Source organism: Megascapheus bottae, chromosome 13, assembly GCF_031878675.1.
Source record: "Megascapheus bottae isolate mThoBot1 chromosome 13, mThoBot2.hap1, whole genome shotgun sequence".
Lineage (NCBI taxonomy): Eukaryota > Metazoa > Chordata > Mammalia > Rodentia > Geomyidae > Megascapheus > Megascapheus bottae.
The window spans coordinates 31,703,411-31,731,231 of record NC_143521.1 but is presented as its reverse complement, the minus strand read 5'-3'; the positions used below and the strand labels follow the sequence as shown (position 1 = coordinate 31,731,231).

Sequence of the window (27,821 nt, the reverse complement as noted above, 5' to 3'; positions counted from 1 at the left end):
ACTTTGCATTTTTAAAGAAATAGTCATTTACCAGAAGGAACTTGCTCGTGGTTCTCACAGGCCAACAGCTCCAGCTACTGCCTTGGGTTTCACTGACTATCCCTTCCCTCAACAAGGCTAACATACAAGCCACCTTCTTCTCCTTTCCTCTTTCTCTACCAGAGGCAATGTCAACTTTATCTATCCAAAAATCCCAGAGCCGGATGGCTATCCAGTTCTCTTTATGAGCAATATATTCCAGTGTATTCCAGTCCTGTGGAGTCCTCTAGCCCGTCATCTTGGCCCCTCATTCCCTTGGCCTTAATTGAAAATAGATTCTCATCTCCTCTTCCCTTCCCAGTTGATGCCAGGCTGGTCCTTGCAGCCTCTGCTCAGAGCTGCCAGGGTAGTTCTTTCAAAATGTACATAAAGTTATTAGCTATTCCTTTAAATCATTCAACAGTGCCTTGTTTCGAGCTAAATCTCAATCTTCCCATCCCTGTTGATCTAGCTCCTGCTTATCTCCATCTGCATTTTCTCCTCCCCACATGCCACCTAGATCCATTATTTGGAACAAACTGTACTCCCTCCATGTACCATGGCATTTCATCACTGTGTGTCTGACTCCTACAGGTCTGACAGCATCATCAGTCCCCCCAGCTGAACTCCTCCTTTGTGTTCTCCCAGCCCCTCCCCAACCCCCTTCCCTTTTCTCCTTTGGGCCCTCAGCTTTCTTGTACATCTCTCCAATAAACTGTCAGTAATGAGATGGAAGCAATGCCACAGCAGGCAATGTGTCCAAGTCATCTGCATCTTCTGTGCCCACAACATGGCCAGCACACAAAGCAGGCCCCGATGATCATTCTCTGTGTGACAAAGTACACAGACCGCCAAAACCAACTTTTTGTTTTTGTTTAATGATTCATATCAAATCAATCTCTCTATAACTCACAGAACAGATTCAGCTAATGTTAGACACAAATCAAACCCTAACTCATAGTGAAGCATAATTAAGAAGAGAATTCAAACGGTGGTTATAGTGTTGCAAAGAAGTCCAGGACTTGTACACTGATCAACAAACTTGAATGCCAACATGTTTTCTTGTCAGAAATATCATTAAGTATAATGGGGCACAGTGACTAGTTCTCTTTCAAGTCTTATTTTTCTTGTGTGAAGAATAAGGAGCTACAGCAGATGACTCTCAAGACTCTACCAGTTCAAGTTCAAGTCCGACTTCTGAAGTTCATCATTTGGTCCATCATCTCAAAGCAATTCAATACCTGACACAGACTCCTCTGTAGGTATCCTGCTCTTAAAATAAGCAAATAGCTTCCTTTACCAACATGGTCAGATTGTGGGCTCCTGGCAGTGGTTACAGTGTGATTCAGCTGACTAGTTAAGGTCAATTGCACATGGAATGGAGCCCTGAGCCAGGCTGGGCTAACTTTCTTGGAATTAAAGACTTGATTTAAGACACAGAAGGATCAGTCAAAACTGGACTTCCAAGAAGACCCTAAAGCAGCAGAAAGGCTACACAACTAATGTTAATGGAGTACTTTGCTGGGACCATCCAGCATCCTGCTTTTCTGATGGTTTTCAGGTTGGTGGAAGGGATTGTTCCGATCCACTGAAGTCTATAGGTCCCATAGGACACAACATCGTCCTCATAGTCTCACAATAAATATCCTTTCAGAGGTTACATTTCTTCAATCGGTTGGCATCTTAATTGCAACAGGAGTTACACAACACCAGCCTTTCAGGGCCTGGTCAGTTGTCTCTCTCCTTGTGACCTTTTTCTAGTGAGGCTGAAGGTGACGAGGTACTTGAGGCACTCACAGTAACTCAAACAAGGCCTAGGGTACTGATACTGCTTCTAGTCTGCCATGAAAATCTCTCTGTGTCTCTGTGTCTCTGTCTCTGTCTCTCTCTCTCTTTCTCTCTCCATAATAAAATATAGCCACAGAAGAAGAAGCAAAATAACAAGGACAGACAACAACAGCTTCTTAATAACTATACAGGAGATTAAAAGGATCTGTGCCCCTTTTTACTAGATTAAACACCCCTTCATGTTGACGCCAGTGAAGAGCACATCTTGACAAATCATGTCCTCTAGTCAAAACAAGCTGAGGTTCCAACACATGGAGCAGATATAAAATATATTATTTTCAGAAGACTGAAATCCAAACCACAAATTCCAGAAATGCACTTTGAAAGTGCAGTCTATTAGACATGCTAGTTTTAAATTAAATTAATGTGCTAGTGAGAGAGAAGGAATGTTTCAATTTATTTATTAGATTGCTATCATGCTTCCCCTTAGGGGGTTCAAGGTGCTCTGGGCAAAGGTTTAAGACAGTGAGAACCAGGCTGTTGAAGGAATGTGAGATTCTGCCTCTGTTGGTTCTTACCAGTTCAATGGGACTGTCCCCACAATGGGCTCACAGGCTGTCCTTTGAAGCTGACAGCCTTATGGGCTAGCATACATTCTACCCCTGGCTGAGAAGTGCACCAAACTAACTTGAAACACTCTCAGGCCTAGTGGGTAATTTGCTGCTCTTCTCCCGGGCGGTTCTGATTTACCTTACAGGGATCAATAGATACAAACTAGAGAGAGCATGGTTGCTCAGATTTTTAGCAGATTATTTTTAAAATTATGTTTACAAAAAAACAACAGCCAAGTGTGCACACCTGTAATCCCACATACTCAGGTAGACTAAGCTGAAGGACAGAGTAGGGGACAAAATGAATGAGACTCTATCTCAAAAAACAAACCATCAAACAACCACCAAGCCAAGCTGGACATGGCAGTGCATGCCTGGGATCCCAGCTATGCAAAAGGTGGATGCAGGAGGGCTGTGCTCCAAGGTCTACCACAGCAGAGACTTTAGATGAAGAAGAAAGAAGGAAAGAAGGAAAGAAGAAGAAGAAGAAGAAGAAGAAGAAGAAGAAGAAGAAGAAGAAGAAGAAGAAGAAGAGGAGGAGGAGGAGGAGGAGGAGGAGGAGGAGGAGGAGGAGGAGGAGGAGGAGGGGGGGGAGGAGGGGGGAGGAGGTAGAGGAGCAGCAGCAGCAGCAGCAGCAAAGGCTCCAAATACAGTCTCCAGTATTGCACACAAACACAAAACACTTTATGGGAAAGAGCAAGTCAGCCTTCGTTATCAAAGCCTTATTTTGAAACCAGGTCAGAAGTGTGAACAACGTTCACATCTGCTAGGTTGGAAGGAAACAGGATTAGCCAGCTCCACCCTTGCTACGCTAGTCAGCCAAACATATATTTAGGGGAGTATAAACTATATTTTCCAAAAATATTTTCTTCTCCTCATGCTCTTGGTCATTTTCTAAAGGAAGAGTGGACATTCTCTCCCCTTGAGGCTGGTACTTGTCACTATTTGTGACCCTCAACACACAGACTGCTGTGAAAGTGACTGTTGAGGACAGTTCATAACTTTCAGTGGCTGCTACCTGCTATCTCTCTTAGGTCACGTCTCTGGAACCTGTTACTTAGAAAATCCCTGCAAAGAAAGTGATTTAGCAACTTGTAATGTGATGCAAATGCACAGTTCTGACTGTAATGAGGGCAAAATCCAGGTGCCTGAATATCCTGCTCCTGGAGAACATATTAGGCCCACAGACCCTTTTCCTTAGCTATTGCTGCCTGTAGAAATGCAAATAAGTAAGGGTGAGTGCTGTGAGCCACTTCAAAGGGGCTGGAGAAAAAGTGGGCACCACCCATGGCACCATGGCCGCTTCAAGAGCAGCTGCAAACCCATGTGGAGGCTTTTGTTCTCTCCCAGCATGTGGCTGCTGCATATGGAAGTGCTCTGGGGAGTCAGGGCCCAAGTCATCCAGTCATCTCTGTGTTTCTCGGTGGCCAAGATCTCCTGCAGGCCTTGACTAGTTTTGTCAGGTCTATGTATGGTATCTCATCAACGCCCCATGGTTTGCCCCATAAGGAATAACCTATGTTCCCCAAGATGATCAATGAGTTAGCCTCAAAGTGGAGTGGAATAGGCTTATGAATATGGCTTCCCACAGACACACCAGTAGGGCATGTAACTTTGTATTTTCCTTGCAAGAGTGAATGCTGAGAAAATTTGCAATGATATCTTTGGGGATGGTAGGACTACTGTCTTCTACTTAATCTTCATGTTCACCACAAAATTAGGTTGTAGGTACCACATAACTGAATACTGGCTGTGTCCAGTGATACAGAGATGCTCAAGGTGGTTTTTTTTTTTCTTAGAAGCCACAATCTAAAAGAAATCACAAACTTGTAAACTAAGTAAAAGCAAACTAGGTGCTAATGGTTCATGCATGTAATCCTAGCTACTGAGGAGAGGGATCTGAGAATGGAGCTTCCAAGCCAGCATGAGAGTCAGTCTGTGAGAGCTATCCCCAAGGTTGTCATAACAACCTTCTATTTCTTATATGAGAAGAGAAACTTTCTCACTGACCCTAGAACATCATCATAATCACAGACTTCTTTATAACTTTGGATATGAGAAGTAATGAAATTCAGGGCAAGGGAACTTGGTCTGTGATACAACCGTGTTAGATTCTACCCACCGCTTTCTTCCCACTTTCTCCGAGGAACTTAAAGCAGAATGGAAGCCTCTAGAAGGGACATCCATCTCAAAGGAGTGACTCTTGGGGAATTTAGTCCTCATAGCTAGTCATCATCGGCTAGTCCTCAAGTTTATTCCAACTTTACTCAAATCCTGAACACATAGGCTTAGATAAAAGTTTCTTTGATGAGTTCTGGGAATGGCAGGAAATCTCAGCAATCAAGACCCATTTAGAAATAAAGCAAGCACACCCTTGAAGTGGTGAGGAGGGAGTGGCTTTGTCCCTTTGCCAAGGAGATTCCCTGCATCTCTGTGGACAGGTGCAGGATTTCTGAAGCTGTGGACCAAGCACTGGATGCTGGCAGCTTCAGGGAGCCAGATTCCTCCCTCTTAATGCACTCTTTGGAAACTGTTCTTTGAGATCAGTCTTGGCTGTGGGAATATTTCTACAGAAGCCCTAATGATCAGCGCTGAGTGGGGAAAATCATTCAGCTTCCCAGCACTGACTCAAGATGGCTCCAAACTTCCTCAACAATGTATGCTTGGGACCGGGGAGCCTCTGATCCACAGACAGAGATGGAGAAAACTGCAATGTTTAAAGGAGTATTTTGAAATTGTGAGGATTATTGGTTCATGGAACAGCAACAGACGTGTGTGATTAGTCCTCCAAAGACACAACTATGTGTCATCGTATGGTCCACAGTCACTTCTGGAAGTGCAAGTTCATGAGTGAAGGAAGAGAGTGCTCAAATGGATACTTTTAGTAAGTTGGTCTGAGTTGCTTATTAAGAAGAGAGGGGGGGGAGCTCGAGGGAGAGAGAGAAACATATCTGCCAGGCATTGCATCAGAAATGGCTGATAATTGAGAACAGGAGAACAGAGAGATTGGTGTGGCCATTCAAGCCAATTTATTGCTTGGTTTTCAGTCTGCTGGTCTGGTATCTATCCTCTGGCTTTTGGATTAGACCAGTTTTCCTGGAATATGCCTTTATTGAACTTTGAAAGGCCAGATCTTCTATGTAGATTAATTCATGATTTCAAAGGCTCTTTGAAGCTGGCAAAACATTCCGTTATTCCAAGACTTATTACCACTAAAATCCTGGCATAGCCTGTGAGGTCAGCCTGTAATCTTGTTTAGAACCTTTTAAATTTAGAAACTTTATGGTGGGTTAAAAATAGATCACATTTGTGTACTTTTTCCTCCTTTCGGCTCTACTTCAAGGGCTGTTTACTCATTTTGACTCATTCCAGATACAAGCCAGAAAATTCTAGTATTTCTCCCCATGAGTCTGCTGGACTATAGGTCATTTCCAAGTGGGTTTGGGGGCAATACAGTCATGGGACTGTGCAGAACTGCTCAGATTTACATAGTAAATTTTAGACTTAAGTGTGAGGAACTCATCAGGTGCCAGTGGCTCATGTCTGCAGTCCTAGCTTCTCAGAAGGCTGAGATCTGATAACTATGACTCAAAGCCAGCCTCAGCAGGAAGTCCATGACATTCCAATTAACCAATTAACTGGCAAATAATGAGAAGTAGTGTTGTGGCTTAAGTGGTAGAGCATCAGCCTTGAGGAAAAAAAGCTAGGGAACAGCACCCAGGCCCTGAGTTTAAATCCCAGGACTGGCAACACACAGAAATAAAGAGCAATAGACTATCACTAAAGCAGGTAAATTGTTTCTAGATTCATGGATAAGTGGCAACATGGGCCACAAGGAGACAGATTTTCCATGGTGCTTTTCTAGAGGCAATGTGTCTACCATACACATTCTCCATGTTGACTGGAACAAATCCCGCACAGTGCACAGTGCTCAGTTCAGGGAAGCTGAAGGAGGCTGTAGGGTCAGGGTGCTTATAACCGAAGGTCAATAAAGATGGCCTTGGTTATAAAAGAGCCGTCTGCATGGCACTGACTAGGGCCAGTGGAGTGCCAGCATTTTCACACCCAGAAAAGGGACTGTTGGAACACTGAGTTTTACCTCTTCATGGTTACTTACCTTCATGAACATGCTAAATCCCGTTTTAAGGAGATCAGTGATGCCTGAAGATATGTGTTCAATATCAATGGGATCTGGCTTCTCAGGATTAAATATTTCCTCCACAACCTGCTTCAACAATGGCTTATAGGTTGCCTGGAGAGACAAAATATTGTAGTGTAAGCACTAAAGGCACTTGTTAGGTATGTCTGGAGAAAGGACAGTTTAATCTGACCTAAAAGAAGCAAAGCAAGTTTAGTTAGATGCTGAAAACAGCAGTGATTTTATATATGTGAAAAGATATTAAAACAACCTTGCTTCTTGATAAACTTTTATCCCCAATATTCTAGCACTCTTTTCTGCCTTTCATACCTGATTTTGCAAGTAGTGCTTGTAAGAATCATTCTCACAGTATGACTAATAATTCCATTATAGAAATATGTTGTGTGTTTATATGTATATAAAACTCACTAACAATGCTCAAAAGCTGAGAGGAAGAAGGGAGATAATGAAAGAGTAATGAAGAGGGGGTAGATTTCAGCAAAGAATATTATATGCATGTATGTAAATATCACAATGAAACCTCTGTGTATGACCAATTTAAGCTAACAAAGAAATAACAGATTTTCAGAGATAATCGTTGATGCATGAAACATGCTGGCAAGCCAAGTCTTGCCATGTGATATAAACATGAAGATGACCTACAGTGTTTCCCAAACATTCTTAGAATTATGTTCTCCTCAATGAGGATCACAAATGTTTATTTGGAATGGGTTGTTAACATGCAGACTTAAACCAATCCCTCCTTCCTCCATAGAGCTCAACTCCAAGTCCAGCTAGGCCAGAAATAAGAAGGCCAGATGACAAGAGGAATCTGACCTAGGTCAGGGTAGAAAGCATACAGTGGGCTCTATAGAAATTCCTGTAGAAATCAGGGTGAGGTTAGTTTATAACTCCACCGGTTTGATAAATAGTGTTGAGTACTTTTCTTTTCTGTGATCTAAATACCCTGTCCATATTTAGATGCTATCTGGAGGAAGCTTCACTGACTTCTGTAAGATCTCTGGGCTTGATTCTCCATTCCTCTTTCCTAAATTCTAGGAAGACGCTGCTGAGATACAGCCTGTCTTTCTATTGGCTAAACATGTGACTTGCCCACAACCAGAGGAATGGATGTTTAGTGTGCCGAACTCCCTGGCTTCATATTATTTTACTTTATAGACACTTTGTACTTATTTCATCCAGCACTCTACGTCTCTTAGCAATGAAGCCTATCAACATTGTGGCTGACCATTCATCAGGAATGTAGCTGGTATATACCTCAAGGAAAAGATACAAGGGGAGCTAGTGTGTATTCTGTAAAAAAGTGCCACGTTCTTGATATTTATTGGTCAAATACACTATTGTGTGCCTGGAGATTTCATGATAAACCATCACAAAGGGTAAGCACTGAAGAGGAACACTGATAAGACAGGAACTTGGTTAAAGCCATGGTGTAAAGCAAAGTTGATACTTTCCAACTAAGAAGAAAAATCCAAATTAAATCTATAGTAAGATAGATAAAAAAAAAACTTATCAGACTGGCAAACATTCAAAATTCTGAAACTGTACTTTAATGAGGCCGGAGTTATCATGTACTCTAATACTTTGCCCTCTGTCAGAGGGGAAATAGTGATGATCAACACAGAGAATAATTTGGCAGTAGCTATCTGAGTTACAAATGCATCTGACTTAGAAATTCTTCTTGCAGAAATCTATTGTCTGGATATGCTCATATACACAAAGAAGAACCATAAAAGACGTTATAATTTTCGACATAACAAAGGTTTAGAAGGCACCAAGTGTCCCCCTTCTGCAAAGGGAGCTATTTAGTGCATCATATCTGTCTGTAGGGAAGAATGCTGATAAAGTGACTGAGAAAGCTCTGGGTATGTAAAGCAAAAACCAAGGTGTATACTAGGTGAATGACAGGAAAAGGAAAAGCCTGGCATTTGTGGAGCAAGTGGCACAGAGAGTGAAACAACATTTATGTAATGAATTTGCAAAAATAAACTGGTACAATAAATAGAAACTACATCAGCTGGGATTTAAAAAAAAGACAAGAGAGATACTTCCCTTTGTTTTGTTTCTTGTTTCATAAACCACAGTGAGTGGAGTGTCACTACAGATAGCAATAATTATCTACTTAAATTAATACATTATTTGTGACTAGGAAAGAAAGTACACCAAAAAGTTTATTAGGGCTATCTGTAGACTGAAGAAGTTGGGGTAGGAGGTGGACAGGATTCTAAAAAGAGCTCAGACATAGACCAAGGTAGCTCAATGTGCCTAGGTGACAGGATTGTTGTTAAGGGACCACACACCCCAGCATGAACTGGGCCGGCCAGAAAGGAGGCATGGGAGGATGGGGGAGGGGGGTGCTGATTCTCTCTCTTGCTCTTCCATGGATTAATCTGTGGAATGTGCACTAGGGCACAGCCCACTGAATTGGGCTGAGTTGAAACTGCTGTTCCCTCACACTTTCATTCTACAGACTGTGATTACTGTGTACATATTTATTTAGAATGAGGAAATTAGCTACCATTTAAAATATAGAAAGTAAAGGGTATCGAACATATCACATGATCCAGAAAAATGACAGAAATGTTTTTATTAGGGTCAGATAGAGTCCTCTGAATACTCATTTCTTGCTTTTTTTTTTTTTTGGTGTGGTTTCATTCTTTATGATGATCTTTCCCATATGCTAACTTGGAAATGCACATTTCTACAGAGATGTGATAGTTATTGGGCTACTTGTCTCTTCACTTCAAACTCTTCCTTCTAGAGTCAGCTCTTTTTATGATGCTGGGCTCTGACTCTGTAAAATACAGGAGAATCTCGTTCCATCCCGGGGCATCACCTTGTCATAACCTCTCTCTCAGCAATTTCAGCTGATTCAACTTCCTCCTGGATTCTCATGGTTATACTAAATCACCTTTCTTGTTTCAGCCATGTGGAACTACTGCATAGTTAAAAAGCACAATTTGAGGAAAACTTTCTCAGATAGGAAGCAGCAGTTGTCCTGTGCCTTCTTTGCAAACATGTAAGTCCTCCCCCACCCCCCTTCAAGGATGAGACTCATTGGGTTCTTCCTCCAAGCAATTTAGTTGGTAGTTTGGGGCCAAGACCATGTCACTAAAGTCTGATTGCAAGCTGTTTGGCAGTTGTTTCTTAGATGAGAACTCTGTTACAGAATTTCCACTTCTCACTTATCAAATGTAGAAGGTGACAGGAGTTTTTCTGGAGCTCTACCCCAAGTTTTCCTCATGTTTGGAAGGACCAGACGGGAGACCTGTTATTTGGATTGAGGCAACCCAGTGTTGCCTCAACATTAACAGAGTCAAGCTAAGCACCAATGGCTCATGCTTATAATCTTAGCCATTCAGGAGGTTGAGATCTGAGGATTGAAGTTCAAAACCAACCTGGGCAGGGAAGTCTGTGAGATTCTTATCTCCAATCAACCAGCAAATAATCAGAAGTGGAGCTGTGGCTCAAGTGGATGAGTGCCAGCCTTGAGCAAAAAAGCTAAATAAAGGACTGTGCTCAGGCCTAAATTCTAGGCCCAATACTGGCACACGCATAAAAGAACAGGGTCAACCACCACAACTTAATGTATCTAACTGAACACTCACTGCCAGCTCACTTTTTTTGTTTTTGTTTTTGTGGTGGAAGAAGAGGAATGAAAACTCCTATAAATTTGTTGTCTTTGTTTCTTTCTGGTCACTGGATTCTTGTTTCTGTCACATCCAGTAGGACATACAATTGGGTGTCTGTTTGGAGAACAATCACCCAGAGACCCTGGTTCTTGCCTTGGAGGGATTCCATGATTAGTCTGGGGCAATGAGATCCCATGCTGATTTCTATGCTGATTCTATTTCAGTAGACAGAGAGTACAAAGGATTTCCTGAGGGATGTTATAGGTCTCATTTGAAAACATATCACTTCATTGGCCAAAATTAGTTACAAGTCTACATTTACCTGCCAGGCAATTTGGGAAATACTGTCTCACACTATGCCCCAGAGGAAAAGGAAATAGAATTTGGGGAACACATAGCATCATCTCTAACTCAGACACATGGTCAAATTGGAGTTGAAATATTAATATGGCTACTTCCTTAACAACTGGTAAGTTGCATGTATGGGCGAAGCATTGCTAAGCCCCTTTGTCCCTTTGCATAGGAAACTGGCTTCTAGTTAACCTTCTAGCCCTGTTTCCCTGGAAACCTGATAAAGAAGGAATGTCAAACTACACAGGCAAGAGTGCTTAGACAGAAATGATCCCTGCTTGGTAAACTGCAGTGTACTGGGGGAACTTAAGATATTTGATAGATACTACTGGAGCTTGATGACTCTTGAATAATAATCAAGTGTGTCCTTAATGGAATGCTGGGAGTTGAGGCTGAAAAAAATCTCCAATATAGTTTACACACCAAGGAACACCTGTATATACCTAACAGCAGCCTAGTTCTCTCAGTCCTGAGTTGTCACCTCAGACCCCTATCAAATACCTCCCTGATGGCTGCATAGATTACTTTGTGTTTCATAAGTGGTCCCAAGGGCTATTCCAAGAAGAATAGTGCCTCACACTCTTCCAGTGGTAAATTATGGCCCTATCCTGAGCTGACTAATGTCAGAACCACAGAGCACAGAGCCAGTTTATCTGTTAGGCACAGGTTGCACAGTCCCAAGGGCCTTTTAACAGTTAATAAACATACTTTATTACTTCTATCTGTATGTGTACATGCACGCACGTGCATGTGTGTGTGCCAGTACTAAGGCTTGAACTCAGAACCTTGTGTTCTCATTTGTCTTTCCTACTGACAGCTGGCACTCTATCACTGGAACCACACTTCAATCTGGTTCTTTGCTGGTTAACTGGAGATAAAGTCTTGCAAACTATTTTTCTTTTGCCTGAGCTGGTTTCAAATCATGATCCTCAAATCTCAGCCTCCCAAGTAACTAGAATTACAGGTATGAGCCACCAACTCTGAGCAAAATGCATTCATTTTCAAAAATTATCAGATGAATTTATTTGTATTTGGTTATTTGAAATTTGATAGGGAAGGGGGGAAAACCAAGATGGGCGGGGGGGTGGGGGGGAGGGTAATGGGTACCAAGACATGTGAAAGGGTATCAGTGTATGTGAATTAATGCACCTTCTATCTGGCAAATATCATGTAACCCTTTTATTAATTACAATAAAAAATATTAAAAAAATTATCAGATGATAATGGTCAGAATAATGTTTTTTGATATGGAATCTTAACTAGTTATTTGCCTTTGCACCAATATCATCTGTACTTTAGTAGTTTTAAATTTTATAAAGAAGAAGGCTCACAGAGGCCAAGGCAGCTGGGACCCAGGAAGGTCTTCTTATACCCATCTCTGGTGGTGTGTTGAGGTTGGAAGTAGAGTCTAAAAAGACACTCCGATGCCTATGAAAGGAACAGAGTTCTACAAAACTGATCTTATGTCGGAAAGTCTTTTTATCACCTTCTTTAAATGAACTATTTTCAAAAACAATCCTGGCTTTAAAAAATAGCCCTTTAAACAAACATGAAAAAACAAAATGCTTGTAACTGTTTAATTTTGTGCTGGGGATAAGCTGTGGTTGGATTTAGAAGACTTTTTTTTAAATACCTGAGCTGGCTGCTGAGGCAGCACTTTGTAAGATTATGCAATGTAGTCCAACCTCTGAAAGTAGGTGCACTTCAGACATGGCCCCAGACAACCATTCCCAAGAATTCTCAAATTGCTGCCACAGGTCCATCCCATCATGTGGGTTGCTGGCTGGAGTGAGGAAAGCTGGTAGGCTCAGCCTGCTCCCCAACAGGCTTGTTCTCCTTTCTACATGGCAGCCCTAAGCACCAACTTCTCAGGAAAACCGGAGTTGTCAAGGGTATTTACTATGTCTCAGTTCAAGACTGCACAGAAAAACATCTGCTTAAAATGCTGAGGGACTTATTTGACAATGCTTTGGCTTTTGAAATTTTTATTTTTTGACAGATTACAATTATTTTCTCCTTTCATCTTCTTAAAGGAAATGGCTTGTTTGCAGATTTTAAAATGTTTTATCTGTTCATCCATCCATGCATTCTTCCTTCTATCCATCTCTTCATCCTTCATATTATTTCTTTTACAAAACTCATATGTGGTCCCTTCAACTTCAATATGAGGAAATCAAAGTCCATACTCAGAAAGAATTTGCTTGCATTTACACATGAGGTAGAAATAGACTTCAAAATAATGGCAAGTTTCTCAGCCCTGGGTTTCATCCTGTCCCACACTAATTCATTCAAAAAGGTCTCAGAGTTTTGGGGCTAGGTATGCAGGTTCGGGGGTGGGAGGAGAAAAAGAAATTTGCTTGGGACATGAACAGCTGGTGTCCAGGGCTGGGGAGTGTTGACAGGACATTTCTACTTGAAGACTGCTCAGAGAGCCTTATTTCCCTGGCACAAGACGAATCAAACTTCCAAGGGCACTGTTGTTTCATATGCTCTTGTTTGCATGCCAAAGGCACAAAAGACAAGACACATTCTGTGAAGTTTTCAGCAGAGCAGCTTTGCTCCAGGAGCCTTGTGCTAAAGTCCATCAGGGCAGAGTCAGTAAGACTTGAGTCAAAAGTTCCTCCCCTAAGACATGGCTGATGTTCTCCTGATGCTACTGCTGAGGACCAGCGATGTGTCAAATACCGTGGCACTGAGGAAGGAACCCAATCATCCCACATAATGAGAACACGTGCAAGAAGAAACAGGTGCTTGGCAACTCACAAACAACTTTTTCCCACAGGCATGTGTCACCACTAAACTTTCTATTGGTCTGTGATTCTATCCTGGGCCAACTGGGGTTTGTTGGGTGGGACCATGGAGCCAGCTTATCTATTTGGCATAGGACATGGGTACCTTGAGCTTAAGCTACTTTTAGGGGCATAGAGAATTACTACAGTTTTTATATCAGAAGGAAGAGGAGAGAATTTGAAGGTCAAAGTGATGTATTGACTCAAATTATTGCTGCTTCTTTGTAGCCCACATCCCAACAAAGGAAAAGATGGGATGCTGCAAGGTAGACTAAAAGGCTTCTCTGCTTCTCACTTTTGCTATAGCTGACTGACAACTCTCACTAGGTGCAGGCTGGTTATGTGTCAGATGTTAAGAGCTTTATAAGGTGTCAGCTCAACAAGTCATTAGCTCATCTTTGTGTGAGAGCTCCTATTGTTAGCATCAGGAGAGGAGTGAAAACCACATGGTAGGACCACATGGGTTATGAATCTAGATGCCCAGTTTGAAGATCATGTTGCTTTCACTGATTATATAAGAAGCTGGGCACTGGTGACTCACTCCTTAGCTACTCAAGAGGATGAGATCTGAAGATTGTGGCTTGAAGCCAGCTTGGGCTGAATCTCAGTGAGACTCATATCCAGTGAAAATATCTGGACCTATAGCTCAAGTGGCAAAGCACTAGTTGTGAGCAAAAATGCCAAGCCAAGAGTTTTAGCTGGTCTGCTAGTGCCTATCACCCCTTCTCCTCAGAGATCAGAGTCCTAGCAACCCTAGAGCCCAGGCCTGGTAATAGGATTCATTTCTGTAGAAACCATTCCTCTGGTTGATCTAGAAATTTGATTAATTCCTACAGTAAACCACATTTTCCCTAAAGTGTCACTCTCTATATCCAAAGTATGACCAACACATTTTCCTGAAGGAATAATTAATAGATGAAGATGAGGTAAGAGGCACCACTAGTGTCATCAGGGAAACAAAAATAGCTTGAACCATTAGCACATGAGCATCAGATTAGAAGAGAGGGTACTGGGAAGAAGCCTAAACTATCAATCAGGACTTCTAGAACCTTCACAATAGTCATGGAAGAGCAGGAAGAGCTCTTCTTGGAAGAGCAGGAAGAGCACAGTAGAAGAGCAGGTTTTATGTGGGCTGCAAAAACCTGGGTTTTGCTCCTGGCCACTATGCACCTATGTAAAGCCACTTGGCCTGCATTTCTCAGAATAACACCTCTCTGTCTTACTTACAGTAGGAATCAAAGAAAGAAAGAAAAAAAAGAAAAAAAACAACAAGAACTAAATATAGATGGTTTTTTCAGGTATCAGCTGCTAACATACAAAAGGAAGCACTGAGATTTGGCAGGGCTGTAGTGGGAAGATGAGCTTGTCTACATACACATACATCTTATAAGTCAGTGCTCTGAAGTGGTACTCCTCATGATGTTCTAGTCCCCCCAAAAGTGCACGCAATTGATCAACCCCCCCAATCCATGTGTGAAGTTCCCTAGAGATACTTTGGGAAGACAGAGTAGAATATTATTATTGCCTAGCTGTTCCCTCAGAAACACCTGCTCTTCCCTGGAGGCTCACGTTGGAACATCAGGAGCCTCAGCTCTGTCCCTCATCTCATCCAGCATAGACTTCTTAGGATCCACGGTCCCAGACACTCTCTAAATGTCCCTTTAGGACTTTCTATGCATTCTTCTCCCCTGTGAGTTTCACAGAATAAATATTGTGTTCTCGTACCATCTTTCTTTTTCTCTTTTTGTCTTTGTCTCTCTTTCTTTCTTTCTTTCTTTCTTTCTTTCTTTCTTTCTTTCTTTCTTTCTTTCTTTCTTTCTTTGTCTCTCTTTCTCTCTTTCTCTCTTTCTCTCTTTCTCTCTTTCTCTCTTTCTCTCTCTTCTCTCTTTCTCTCTTTCTCTCTTTCTTTCTTTCTTTCTTTCTTTCTTTCTTTCTTTCTTTCTTTCTTTCTTTCTTTCTTTCTTTCTTTTTCTTTCTTTCCCAGTCCTAGGGTTTGAACTCAGGGCCTGAGCACTGTCCTTGGACACTTTTTTTTTTAACCAGTCCTGGCGCTTAAACTCAGGGCCTGAGCACAGTCCTTGGGCTTTTTCAAGGCTAGAGCTCTGCCACTTGAGTCACAGCACCACTTCTGACTTTTTCTATGTATATGGTACCAAGAAATTGAAACTGGGTCTTTGTGCATGCAAGGCAAGCACTCTACCACTAGGCCAAACTCCTGTCCCTCCTTGGACACTTTTTGCTCAAGGCTAGGGCTCTGCCACTTGAGCCACAGCACCACTTCTGGCTTTTTCTGTATACGTGGTACTGAGGAATCAATCCCAGGGCTTCATTTATGCTAGGTGAGCACTCTACTACTAGACCATACTCCCAGCCCCCTCATACCATCTTTCTAGCAATTGTCAAATCATTCTTGTTTGATGTTCTTCCCGTCTGTGGAAAGCTGCAGGACAATTCTATTTTATTTATTACTATTGTTATTATTGGCAGTACTACAGTTTTTTTTGGGGGGGGGCTTCATACAGCCTCCAACCCCTTTTATTCTGATTATTTTTGACATAGGGTCTCACTTCTTTTGCCTAGATTTGATCCTTCTGTAAATTCTTCATTCTATAGCTTGGATGACAAGTATATACCACCATACCCAGCTATTGGTTGAAATAAAGATCTCATGTATTTTCCTGGGCTGGTCTTGAAGGTAGGTAGGATTACAGGCAGGTTTCAGCTGTGCCTGACCTCTATTTTACTTTAATTATTTAATTTAATTATTTTATTTTAATTATTTTGAGATAAGTTCACATGATAAAGCTGAGGTTGACCTCAAACCTCCTATGTAGCTTAAACTAGCCTCAAACTTGTGATCTTCCTGCCTCAGCCTCCTGAGTGCTAGTGCAAAAGAATTTCAGTATTAAATATTTCCCTTATCATAAATATCTCTTTCCTTTCCATAGTATTAGTAGGTCATTTTGTTATTCTGCTTGTTCAAAATATTACAGATTATTTAGATCCATTAACTCAGAAATTACACAAAGTCAATACTTCATTTGGTACCAATAGCAACTAGATCCCAAAGAAGTGAAGGACCTTGCCCAAAGCTACAGAATAAATCTATGAGAGATCCACAGTTACAAAGGCATAGGATTCCAAACCAGTGTTCTTAAAATTGCCTCAATTCTGGGGTAAAGCTTAATTGAGAGGCTGTAGAAATGATAGAACCCCAAACTCTCAACTACAAGGGAACTTGGAGTCTATCTAGAATAAACCCTCCAACCCCATCCTTAGAGCTGCTAAGCAGAAACACTTGGAAGCTGTGGTCTGAATCCTAAAAGCACAACAGACTAGTCAGCTGCTTTAAACCCCATGCACTTGCCTGGTGGGTATGAGTTCCAGGAACATACACAGACTTGAACTGCTTCATAAGATTTCGAGCTCCAGCAATATCTCGAAGAGAAGCAAAGAGTTCATCCACAGCAATTTTGGACTTAGGAAATGTCAGGTTAATTGCAGAATCACAGCCTGAAACAATCCAGAAATATTTTCTTAGTTGAACAAATCCTTAAATTAAGTCTTCTTATGACAGCTTGAGCTCAATGTAACACAGTTGGGTATTTCTTTAACCCTGTGTTTCCCTGGCTGTTCACTAAGTAGGCTCTTTTAATCACTCCAAGAAATGAAACATAATGGAGTATAAATGCTCTAGGCAGAAGTAGGACTTGTAATTGCCTGGGGTCATAGCCACTGGCTCTAATTCTAGACTGCAGTCATTACATAGAAAAGGGCTACGATGCTCAGAACACAGCACTGGGAAAATATGAAGAGACACGAGGAAAATAGAAAAAGACAGTGCCATGATGAAACTCCCTTGTTCGACACTCACCAACAGTTTCCATGAAGCAGGCTGGCAAGGCTGAGAAAGATGCAGCTGCTCCAGTAGCAGAGCTTGATGGGACAGGTAAGTTCTAATGTGCTAACAAAGCACATGGCAGATTGTCAACATCATATAGCACCATTTCTGGCAGACTTAGGGCTCAAAAATGTCCCTTGTAGGTGTAAGCTTCTCTATGTATGATGCCTCCTATCCAGGGGTCATTCTCATGCCAACTTCAGGCTGCACTTGGTAGATAGGAGGGGTATGCATACAAGGTTATAAAATGGAGTTCATTATTTCCTGGGATAATAGTAACCTCTATAGTTACCGAATGTTCACCCATGTCAGGAAGTACTCTAAGACATTAATGCATATTAGCATATTTAATGTCCACAGAAACCTAACATAGTAGGTGGGTTTTTGCAGATGCAGAAACAGAGCCATACAAAAATAACTGGCCAAGATCCAAGACATTCTACAGTAGTTTATGTGTGTTAACATCACACGTATAAATAAATCAAACTTTTAAAATACAGAGTAGCGGAATGGCCTTTTTTTTCCCCCTGGGGGAGACTTGGGCCTGTCCCTGGTGTAGTTGTTACTGAGTGGTTAGCAGTTAGACTCAGGCCCTTCTCTTTGGCCACACAAGGTGTGAGGTTTCCCAGGCTGGCTGCACAGCCTCCTTTGAATCTCAGCTCTGTCAGGTGCTGTATTCAGTTACTTCTAATAAGCCCTTGCCAGGCTGTTCCATTAAGCCAGCTTAGGAGATAACGGCATTTTGTAAGGGAACTCTTAAGTGCACAATTCCAGCCAGTTCTCATTGAAGCCACTTAGTTAAACAGATAATAAACTAGAAGTTGATCCTAGCCTTCAGCTATGTGTGGTCTGTGTACTTCATTTGCTTACCTTGTGATAAGGGGGGCCCCAATCCTCTAGGGTGCCCCTGTATTCTTCTACAATGGGGGATGACTCATGCTCCTGCAATTTTCTTTCTCTATAGAGTTTGGGGACCTCTTGGACAAGGGGTCCAGTTACTCCTTGGAGTAGCCATGCAGGCTCCTGTGTCACGCAGGCCCTCTCTCTATTCCCTCTCACTCTTCTCCACTTACTCAAGGCCCTTTACCTCAACAGAGACAGAAAAGGGTATCCAGCCCTGAACACTGCAGGAACCCATATCTCCAGCTCCGGGGAAGCCTGGATGTTGAAATGAAACTGCAAGCCTTCCTTATCACCTCCAACTTTTTCTGTTCTGTTTGGTTCTCTCAAGCTTCAGGCTTGAAGCTTTTTAGTTCTGTGAAATCTTTTCACATAAGCCTAGTTGGTACAAGTTTGGCCTTATCCTTTAGGTATTCAAATAAATATGCATGTTATGTAAGAAGAGGTTGTCAAAGTCTGGATCAATTGAAGGAGCCCTTATCTAAAGCCTTTGGCACACACTTACACAGATCAAAGGTAAGGTGTGTCACTTGTGGCTGGATGTGCTGCAGAGCAGGGTGTGTGGCTAGAATACTATTTGAAATATCTTTTTATTTAAGAATATCATTTCTCTTCATCTTTCCAAAGACCGCTCAGGTCTCTGAATCTATCTGGGCAAAATAGGACATATATAGTCTAAGCCTGGTCAAGAGGCTATTTTCTCATCCTGATGGGCTGAAGTTGGGCATATCCAGCTCACTTTCTTGCTTGTGCCCTTCTGCCTTTCAGGAACCCTTGGCCAGCAGGGTGCCCACCTCATGGGGCAGTCAGAGCAAAGGTCTGCTCAGGCTCTGACACTGCCTGGAAGGGCAGAGCACTGGGAGGTCATGACCTCCATTGGCCACCCAGCAGCCTAACATGGTCTTTTCTAATCTCTTTTGAAATGATAGTTTTCAAAATGGAGCCTTCTCTCAGAGATCTCATGCTTGGCCAATGAAAACAAAACTAAGTAAACCAAAAAAGTCAAGTAAGCTTAGCAAGTGGTATCCCATCTGAAATCTCACAGTGATGAGATGCATAAAATGGCTCTCGAGAAGGGTGGCTCCTGCTAAGTGCATAAGGCAAACTAAGACAGAAGCCCTCTTCCTAAGTGTACTGAGGCAGCTAGGAGGCTGGGAAAGTCATTTTAAGAGGTGACTATGAAAATCTGATCTCATTCTCACATGTCATCCATCCATCCATCCATCCACTTTCAATTTGGTTAAAATAAAATCATAAATGTGTCTCCCATTCATGGATCTTTTCAAGTCTCCCAAGGTCTTTCCTTTGACTATTGTCTGCTAGTTAGAGTTCTTTCTTTAACAAACCATGATGTGCTGTAACATGTGGTTCATTTAAAGTGGAACCAGAAGTTAGTGACACCCAGAGCACAGAGAGTAGAATTCTTCTATATTTTAATATTTTGGGTTTTATTTGTCAGGCTTTTATAATTGCCTTGTTTGTGCTTAATTCAAAAATACCATTTATAATTACTCTTCTTCATTGAGTCTTTCGAAAGCAATCAATTGTGGTTGTTACTGATGACAGTTTTCTTAATGAACTTGCATTTTATCAGTATGTAAAAATATTTAAATTTTACAGTTTAGTAATTAGCACCACAGGGAAAAGCAGATTTGGTAACACACATAGCAAACTCTTGGAAATCTCATAACTCCATGGGACAGGTAGAGATACCTAGCACCTAGTGTGGTTCGAACAGCAAAGCGGTGTCATGGTATTTCATAGTAGAGTCTTAGAATGTTAGTTACCCTGAAGGCCGGGATGCATGTGCAAGTTGGTTAGAAACACATGAACAACAATCACAAAGATAAACCTTGTTTTTATATCCTAGAGTTCATTTCGCTTAGTCTTACCTATATGGACATATGTACATAGCTTTTGAGGTATTGTTCTTAACTACTATGTGAAGCTATTTCTTTTCTCTTGTCCCCCTTATGGTTTATCTCATGTTGTTACTGTATCTGACTTTGGTACCTGGTATGTTGTATATACATTTGTTTGTTTATTTGAAAAGAGGAAGGCAAGGGAAAAACAGATGAGTGGGAGGGGGCAAAGGGAGGGAAAGTGGGAGAAAAACATGGGAAGGGGTAACAATGTTCAAGAAGTAATGTACCTACTACCTGATGAATGTAACTTTAACCACTCTGAATATCATCCCAACAATGAAAACAACTGGAAAAAAATTATTTGAAATTTCACTAGCCTTAAGACAGAAGAGATTTACTTACTACTTTGACCAAATTAACCATACTTTACTGATATTTTATCAAATAAACATTTTTAATTGGAAAAAACATGACTATATATCTACCTTTTCTATTATGAATTAAAATACATTTATATTTCTGATATCCCATATTTATGTTACCCAAGTACTTGTAGCTCGGTCATGAATCTCATGCTTCTTGGGCTATTGTGATTTTTAAGTTCCTCTCATATAAGCATGATCGTAATCTGGATTACTGCAGATCTTCACATTTTTTGGGGCCACTTCCCCCTTTGGCTGTGGAGTCCCTGAGCTCTCATCTGGCAGGAGCTCCTCAGCAGGTTTAGAGATTAAGACATGAATGCTTAACACTCAGATGATTAAATGAAGCAGCACAACAATACCTGAGCCAGGAATAACACACGATCCTAAAGAGATCATAAAAAGCCCAAGACATGTAGATGCCTATGAAGGCTGAGCACTTCTGGAAGGCCCTCCATAAGTCTCCCCTGTGGCTCCTGTGCTTCCTGATCTCCCAGCCTACGGGTTCATTGAATCCTGCTCCCAAGTTTAGAGCCTATACTTGTAGCTCAAGTGACAGGATGGTTGGGGAACCTATTGAGGGGTCAGGGACTCTGGATGGTTCCTTGCTTCCTTTCTGGTCTCCAACACAGTGTCTAGCTCATAGACTACTCCTACCAAGTATTTCTGGAATGAATGAATGAATGGGAAAACTAGGGGGAAAATGTCAAATCAGACCAAACAGACTATAAAGCAATACCACTGATTTTCTTAGTAGACAATAAACTACCTCTGCAGGAAATTTCAAACAAAGAGCTTCCAGATTGTGTTGAGCAATTGCAGCTACAAGAAGAAGTAGATCAACTCCCAAAAAGGGTACTGGAGAAGAGCAATCTGGACTGGCTGATACATCTGCTTGTCTGTTTGACACACAAAACTAAAGTACATGTAGTTTAAGTATGCATACATATGTGACAAAGCTGTTTTACTAGTTCTACTGTCTAAGCCTTTAGCAAATTCAGCTTTTAAAAATAGTCAATGAAGGGAACAAATAACAGTTAAAATGTATTATTATTATTCAGGTCTACGATGGGTGGTGATAGAGGAAAATTTGTATCTTAAGGAGAAAATGTGGCATAGTTACATGTTACTGCCTAGAATTGTCATCCTAGCTTTGAGGCCTTTTGTGATACACTGTGATAGAGAACCCTGTAGGAAGAGCCAGCTAGAATATGCTTCAGGACTTTCCCTTAAGAGGCCTCTGGGAAATCTCTCCAAAGTGGCTCTTCTATGGCCATAACTTTATGTTTAAGTAGAGAAGCACTGATAAATTTAAACCATGTGATTCTGTATTACAGTTGTACAACGTTACATGCTGGTTATTATGTTGTCTATTAAACCAAGGTAAATACACTGTAGCCAGAAAGTTCTCAAAATTTACCATTTAAAGGAACTGAAATATAAGTCAGACCCTTTCTCCCCCCCTTCCCTTGCCTTTCCTTCCTTCCTCCCTTCCCACAGTACTGAGATTTGAAATTTGAAATCAGAACCTCACACTTACTCATTTGGTGCTCTATCACTTTAGCCATACTTCCAGCACTGCGGTTTCTCATTCTTTTTGAGGTAGTCTCACAAATGTGTTCACCCACACTGGCTTTAAACCACGATGTTCAGATCTCAGACTCCTGGGTAGCTAGGGTGATAGGCACAAACCACCAGTGCCCAGCAAGACTGTTTCTTAAGGATTAGATTTTTAATCAGATATATGATAATTTTTTATTATCAGGCTGTCATTATGGTTGTAAGATTTCTTTCATATCATTTTGACTTAGGGCACTTTTCCCAGCCAAGAAACTTGCTTATAATACCAGAGCTCATGTTCACAAACCATGCCATCCCCAAGGCAGCTGGACATGAGCTCTCAGCATCCATCACAGCCAAGGTCTCAAACTGCCACATCTCATTGTGAGCCTTCCTAAAAGGTTGCTTGTTTTTATTCTGCTGAACTAATTTTGCTGAATTGTACACTTACTATTTTTAGGATCATAAGTCCTCTTTCAAAGTGTGTTGACACTTCTGATGGCTCTGGATAGCTCAGAATAGCTTCCTGGAGGTGCAGGCCAAACGGCATTGCAGAATCACCTCAGAACCCATTGTTTCTACTCCCCTCAGAGTCTCGGCAGGTCCAATGTGATTACCAGTTCTGACAATACCACTACATAGAAGAATTTCTTCTTTTTTTTTTATGGAGGTCAGGTCGTGCCTTTATAAAAATGCCAATGAGGGGCCAGCAGTGTAGCCTACTGGTAGAGTGCTTGCCTACCATGCACAAAGGCTTGGGTTTGAGTCCTCGGTACCACATACACAGAAAAATCTAGAAGTGGTGCTGTGGTTCAAGTGTCAAAGTGCTAGCTTTGAGTAAAAAGTATCCAACTTCAGTGCCCAGGCACTGAGTTAAAGCCCCAAGACAGGCAAAAAAAAAAAAAAAAGCCAGCCAGGCGCAGTGGCTCACACCTATAATCCTAGCTACTCAGGAGGTTGAGATCTGAGGATCAAGGTTCAAAGCCAGCCCAGGCACAAAAGAACCTGTGACTCTTATCTCCAATTAACTTCTAGCTAAAGGGACGTGGGGCTTGGCTCACAGGTAGGGTGGGAGCCTTGAGCTGAAGAGCTCAGGGGCAGTGCCTACACTGATTTCAAGCCACATGACCCACAAAAAAAATGCCAATGAAACTTAAGCATCACTGTTGCACACCTATAAACCTAACTATTCAGGAGGCTGAGATCTGGGGATAGCAGTTGGAAGCCAGCCAGGGCAAGAAAGTCATAATCTCCAATTAAATACCAAAGTCTGGAAGTGGAGTTGTGGCTCAAGTTTAGAGTGCAAGCCTTGGGTAAAAGAGCTCAGGAAAAGCCTTTAGGCACTGAGTTCAAACCCAGGACTGGTAGGTACACACACACACACACACACACACACACACACACACACACACACACCCAATCAATTTGGAGCTAAGAATATAGGAATAACATGCTGTCATTCGTGGCTGTCTCCTGGGAAATCATTCCTTACCTCAGTTACAGCGAATGCTTGTCTGCTAATTACATACACCTATGACATGACTAATTGTCCATTAGGAAAAGAGCATGAAATCAGAAGTTCAAATCATGGCACATTTAAAAGCCTTTTAATAGGCCCTCCAAGCCTCAATTCAGCAGTTATTAAAAAGCTTTCTTTAAGAACTTTCTTTAAAATCTCCTTTTCCATTCTGTTTCTTGAGCCAGGCTTTCTGAGCCTGTTAAGAGAACATTCAATAAGCCCAAGGGGATTCTAGAGTCTTTCTCCCTATTTTGGGAGAAAGGTGAGGTGGGATCATTTTCTGATCTATTTGAGTAAAAGGAAAGAATGGAAGAGAAGCTTATTGGCCTTAGATTTCTTTCATCCCTTTTGTTTCGGAAAAGAATAGAAGAGCAAATGGCGTTTATTTTTCATCCAGTAGTAGACAGGTCAAATGCACCCTGCCTCCCAACCCCCAACATACATACAAATCACTCTCTGCTTCCCTCTTAGGTCCCCACACCTGTTGTTGTAAATCTCCATTGACCCCCTGAAGATGGAGCTGGCACTCATAGGTCTGAAATTGAAGCTCCCACTAATTAAGGCCTCTTATCTATGTCTTTCTGTATTTTCTTTTGGAAGTAACCTGGATTAGTGTGTGGGTTAGCCACGCCTGCTTGAGAGACAGGCTGTTGTCCAGAAAGGACTGGCAAGGGGCCTGAGCAAGACAGAAAGGGTAAAAATAGTGTCTTTCTCCTCATCCTTCAAGGGTGAAAGTCTTAAGGACAAAACCCAGAGCAAGTGCAGAAGCAGCAGCAAAACTGACAGACTCCTGTCTCTCCTCTGAAAGCCAAGTTTCCATCTGCTTTGAAGTCATGTTCCAGTGAGAAAGATGCTGCAGAAGGGCTGGATGGAGAGAAACTCCTGAACCCAGTACTGAAGTGGGTTCTCTCTGGTGGAGGTCACTAAGATGAATGATGTTATCTACACAGCCATTTACATTTTACTCACAGGAAAAAAAAAAAGGAAAAAGAAAATGAAAAAGAATGATCACCAAGATACAGGGTGGCTAGTCTTTAACTTATTTCTGCCCAGGGCCATTTTAAGTAGACAGCTGTTTAAGCAGACAGTTATCCTCTATGCAGGAAGGGTAATATTGAGGGAGTGGGGTAGGCAGGACAGGAGTGGGTGTGGCTAAAGGACAGTAGGGGAGTTAGCGTAGAAATACTCTAGAACGGTAGGAATTCCTTTTAGGTTTCCACTCTGGAAAACAATCAAGCCAAATGGGCTAGGTGGACAACAACTAGAAGCCCACAAATGCCTTCATTTCTGGGTAGAGTGCTTGCCTACTTCCCAGTGTAAACATTGTGCTAAGACCTGGGGAGAAGCCCTATCTCCAGCTTGCCAGAACAGTTCCATTGTGAGCTTATTAACCTAGTAAGTCTCAAGTCTCTAATGTGTTTTGCATCTCATGCAGGCCAGGTACCCAGGAGATGGTCAATAAACGTAACATGGATTCACAGGTCATTATTCTGGGGGAAGAAGGGAGATAAAAACAACATGAAACAAAAAATCCTCCATGGAAATTTCTGCCTGTGGTTTCAGGGCTCCACATTTCCAGAGGCAATGCCATATGCTCTGTAAGATGGGCTTCCTACTCCTACCTAAGTAGAAAGCTGTGGAAGCTGCAGCAACTGGAAATGCAGGATACTCAGTGCACTCTTAGTACTGCCTGTGGGCCAGCACTACTGTACCACTTCTCAAAGTCAAAGAATCTTCCTTAAGAAAGGACTGGAGGCAGGTCAGTGATACAGGACTGTAATCCAGCATCTGGGGGACTAAAGCAGGAGGATTATGGATTTTCAAACAAAATAGGGCTGGAAGAGCACCTGTGTCAGACCCCTGCACTGCTAACAACAAGAACAATAAAAACCACCCCCCACACACATCACACACATACACACACACATCACTCACACACACACGCACATCACTCACACAAATAAAAGGGCTAGATAGATGTATACAGATCTAAGTTCTGAAGATATTCATAGTCATACTGTATGATAGTGAAAATTAGAACTAAAAATTGGAACTAAGTATCCATTAACCAGAGGACAAAAAGGAATGTGTTTGATTTTTGATTAACAAAGTGGTAAGACAATAGTTGTTGAGCAGTATGTGTAGTAATTGTGCTGGACAGTATATACATGAATGTATGGGTATATGCAAGCACACACTATTCACCAAACTTCCTGCAATAATTGGAATATTTATTTCTGTCCTACTTCAAATGGCTATTGAGCACTTGACATGTGGCCAGTCGGACTGAGGGTCTCAATTAAAAAATTATTTTTGCCTGTGTGTGCTGGTACTGTCACCCTTGGTTAGCTTTTATGCTCAAGGCTAGTGCTCAATGATCTGTGTCATATTTCTGCTTCTGGCTTTCATGCTGGTTAATTGAAGATTAGAGCCTCTCAGATTTATCTGCCCGGGCTGGCATCAAACTGTAATCCTCAGATCTCAGCCTCCTTGGTAGCTAAGATTATATGTGTGAGTCACTGGCACCCAGTTCAGTTTTAAATTTAATGAATAAAAATGGCTACATGTGGCAGTAGACTCCGTCCAGAATGGCATAGAAGTAGACTATAATCCCAAGGGGTATCAAAGATCTTCATTTTAGTCCTTGTGCTTAGCAAATGTGGTGTTCAATAAATAGTTATTTAATAATTTCATTGTAAGGGCTGTTATGTTTGGAATCATGGAAGACTTCTACTTTATGTATACTGTTCAATTTTGATTTTTGTAAGCATATAATTTATGCACTTAACAGGAAACAAGAAGACATTTAAATTCTGAAAATCAATACATGATGAAAATAGCATTCTGTTTTTCCTTCTTCCTGGCTGCCCAAAGTACAGCTTCGTTGGGTTGCTAGAGAGGAAAGCTGGCTCCTAAGCTTCTGGAGTGACTTTCTCCAAGTGAACATTCCTGGATGCCACTGAACCTCAGCTTCTTGTCTCTGCTAACTGGCAGAAGTCAGGTAATGAAAAGTTTATTTCTCATCCTTCAATACAGGCCTCAGGGTTTCTATAACTCCTAGCAAGGTCAACAGCAGAAACTCAATCTCTAGGGGGTGGAGTATAGAAAACCTAACAGAAAATACCATCTCTGTCATTAGAATGTGGGGCCAGGCACATTCCTCTTGGTTATTTATAAGGTCAGCCACAGAACTAATTTATAACCTTGCATCTTAGTAAGCAGGTCCTAGATAGCTCTTTCAATCCCTGAGTACCTGTCAAGTCTGTCTGCTCACCTGAGTCCCACACATCTCTCCTTGGTCCCCTCACCAGGTCTTGGTGAATGCTACTGCCTGTCCTCCAGTGTCCGGCCAGTGCTCCAGATCTGTCCTGTGTGCTCTTCTCCCTCCATGTCTAGAGCTAGAAGCTGGCTGGTGAGCACAACTGCTCTGCCTCCCACAGACAGGTAGATCCTGTGAGGGTTACATTCATGTTTCTCAAACCTCAGTCTTTCCACCAGTGTCCATGTCGGTTCTGATATTTACAAGCCTTTTTCCTATAAGTTTACTGTAAACCACCTTTTTTTTTTTTTTTTTTTTTTTTTTTTGCCAGTCCTGGGCTTGAGCTCAGGGACTGAGCTCTGTCCTTGGTATTTCTCCTCAAGGCTAGAGCTCTACCACTTGAGCCTCAGCACCACTTCTGGCTTTTTCCTATGTATGTGGTACCGAGGAATCAAACCCAGGTCTTTGTGCATGCTAGGCAAGCACTCTACCACTAGGCCAAACTCCTGGCCCCTAAACCACCTCATTTTTTTCAAATGACAATTGCTTTATTATTAAGAGTAATGAATTCATAAAGCACACAAAGTAACCTATAACAACTAACAAAAGTTTGATACATGTATTTAAAATATATAACATAGATTTGTCTGGTTTTAACATTTATATTCTATTTAAAAAGTAGATATTTTTGCAATGTGAATTTATAAAATATATACATCCGCCCTATTCAAATCCTCTAGCTGAATTTCCATTTCCATCAATAAAATGAACAATTGTTATTTCTGAATATTCAAAAGAAAATGATACCAACTAAAATGAGATTTATTTTTACTTGAACATGGGCTTCATTCTTGTCTACCAGACAACTAATCCCCAAATCGATTTAATTATTTTATCTCAAGCCTAACAATTTGCAACCAGCTCATTTTTTAAAGTCATAAACTGATCTTCTTTCCTTTCAGTTCATATTTATTGAGTGATAACTGGCAGGCAAAGAGAAATATACACATAAATATACTGTTATTGAAAATAACTGTTTCCAGATGA

At 41.5% G+C, this 27,821-nt stretch overlaps 1 protein-coding gene across 2 annotated transcripts in view; it reads right to left on the bottom strand.

The window, feature by feature from the left end:
• Scfd2 (sec1 family domain containing 2) overlaps positions 1-27,821 on the bottom strand; it is a 304,676-nt gene that overhangs the window by 12,648 nt on the left and 264,207 nt on the right. For both annotated transcript variants that reach the window (XM_090343607.1, XM_090343606.1), the window contains exons 6-7: positions 16,716-16,861; positions 6,535-6,669 (exon numbers count right to left, since the gene is read on the bottom strand). In XM_090343607.1, the coding sequence (XP_090199733.1) occupies positions 6,535-6,669; positions 16,716-16,861 (281 nt within the window). The remainder of the gene's footprint in view (positions 1-6,534; positions 6,670-16,715; positions 16,862-27,821) is intronic.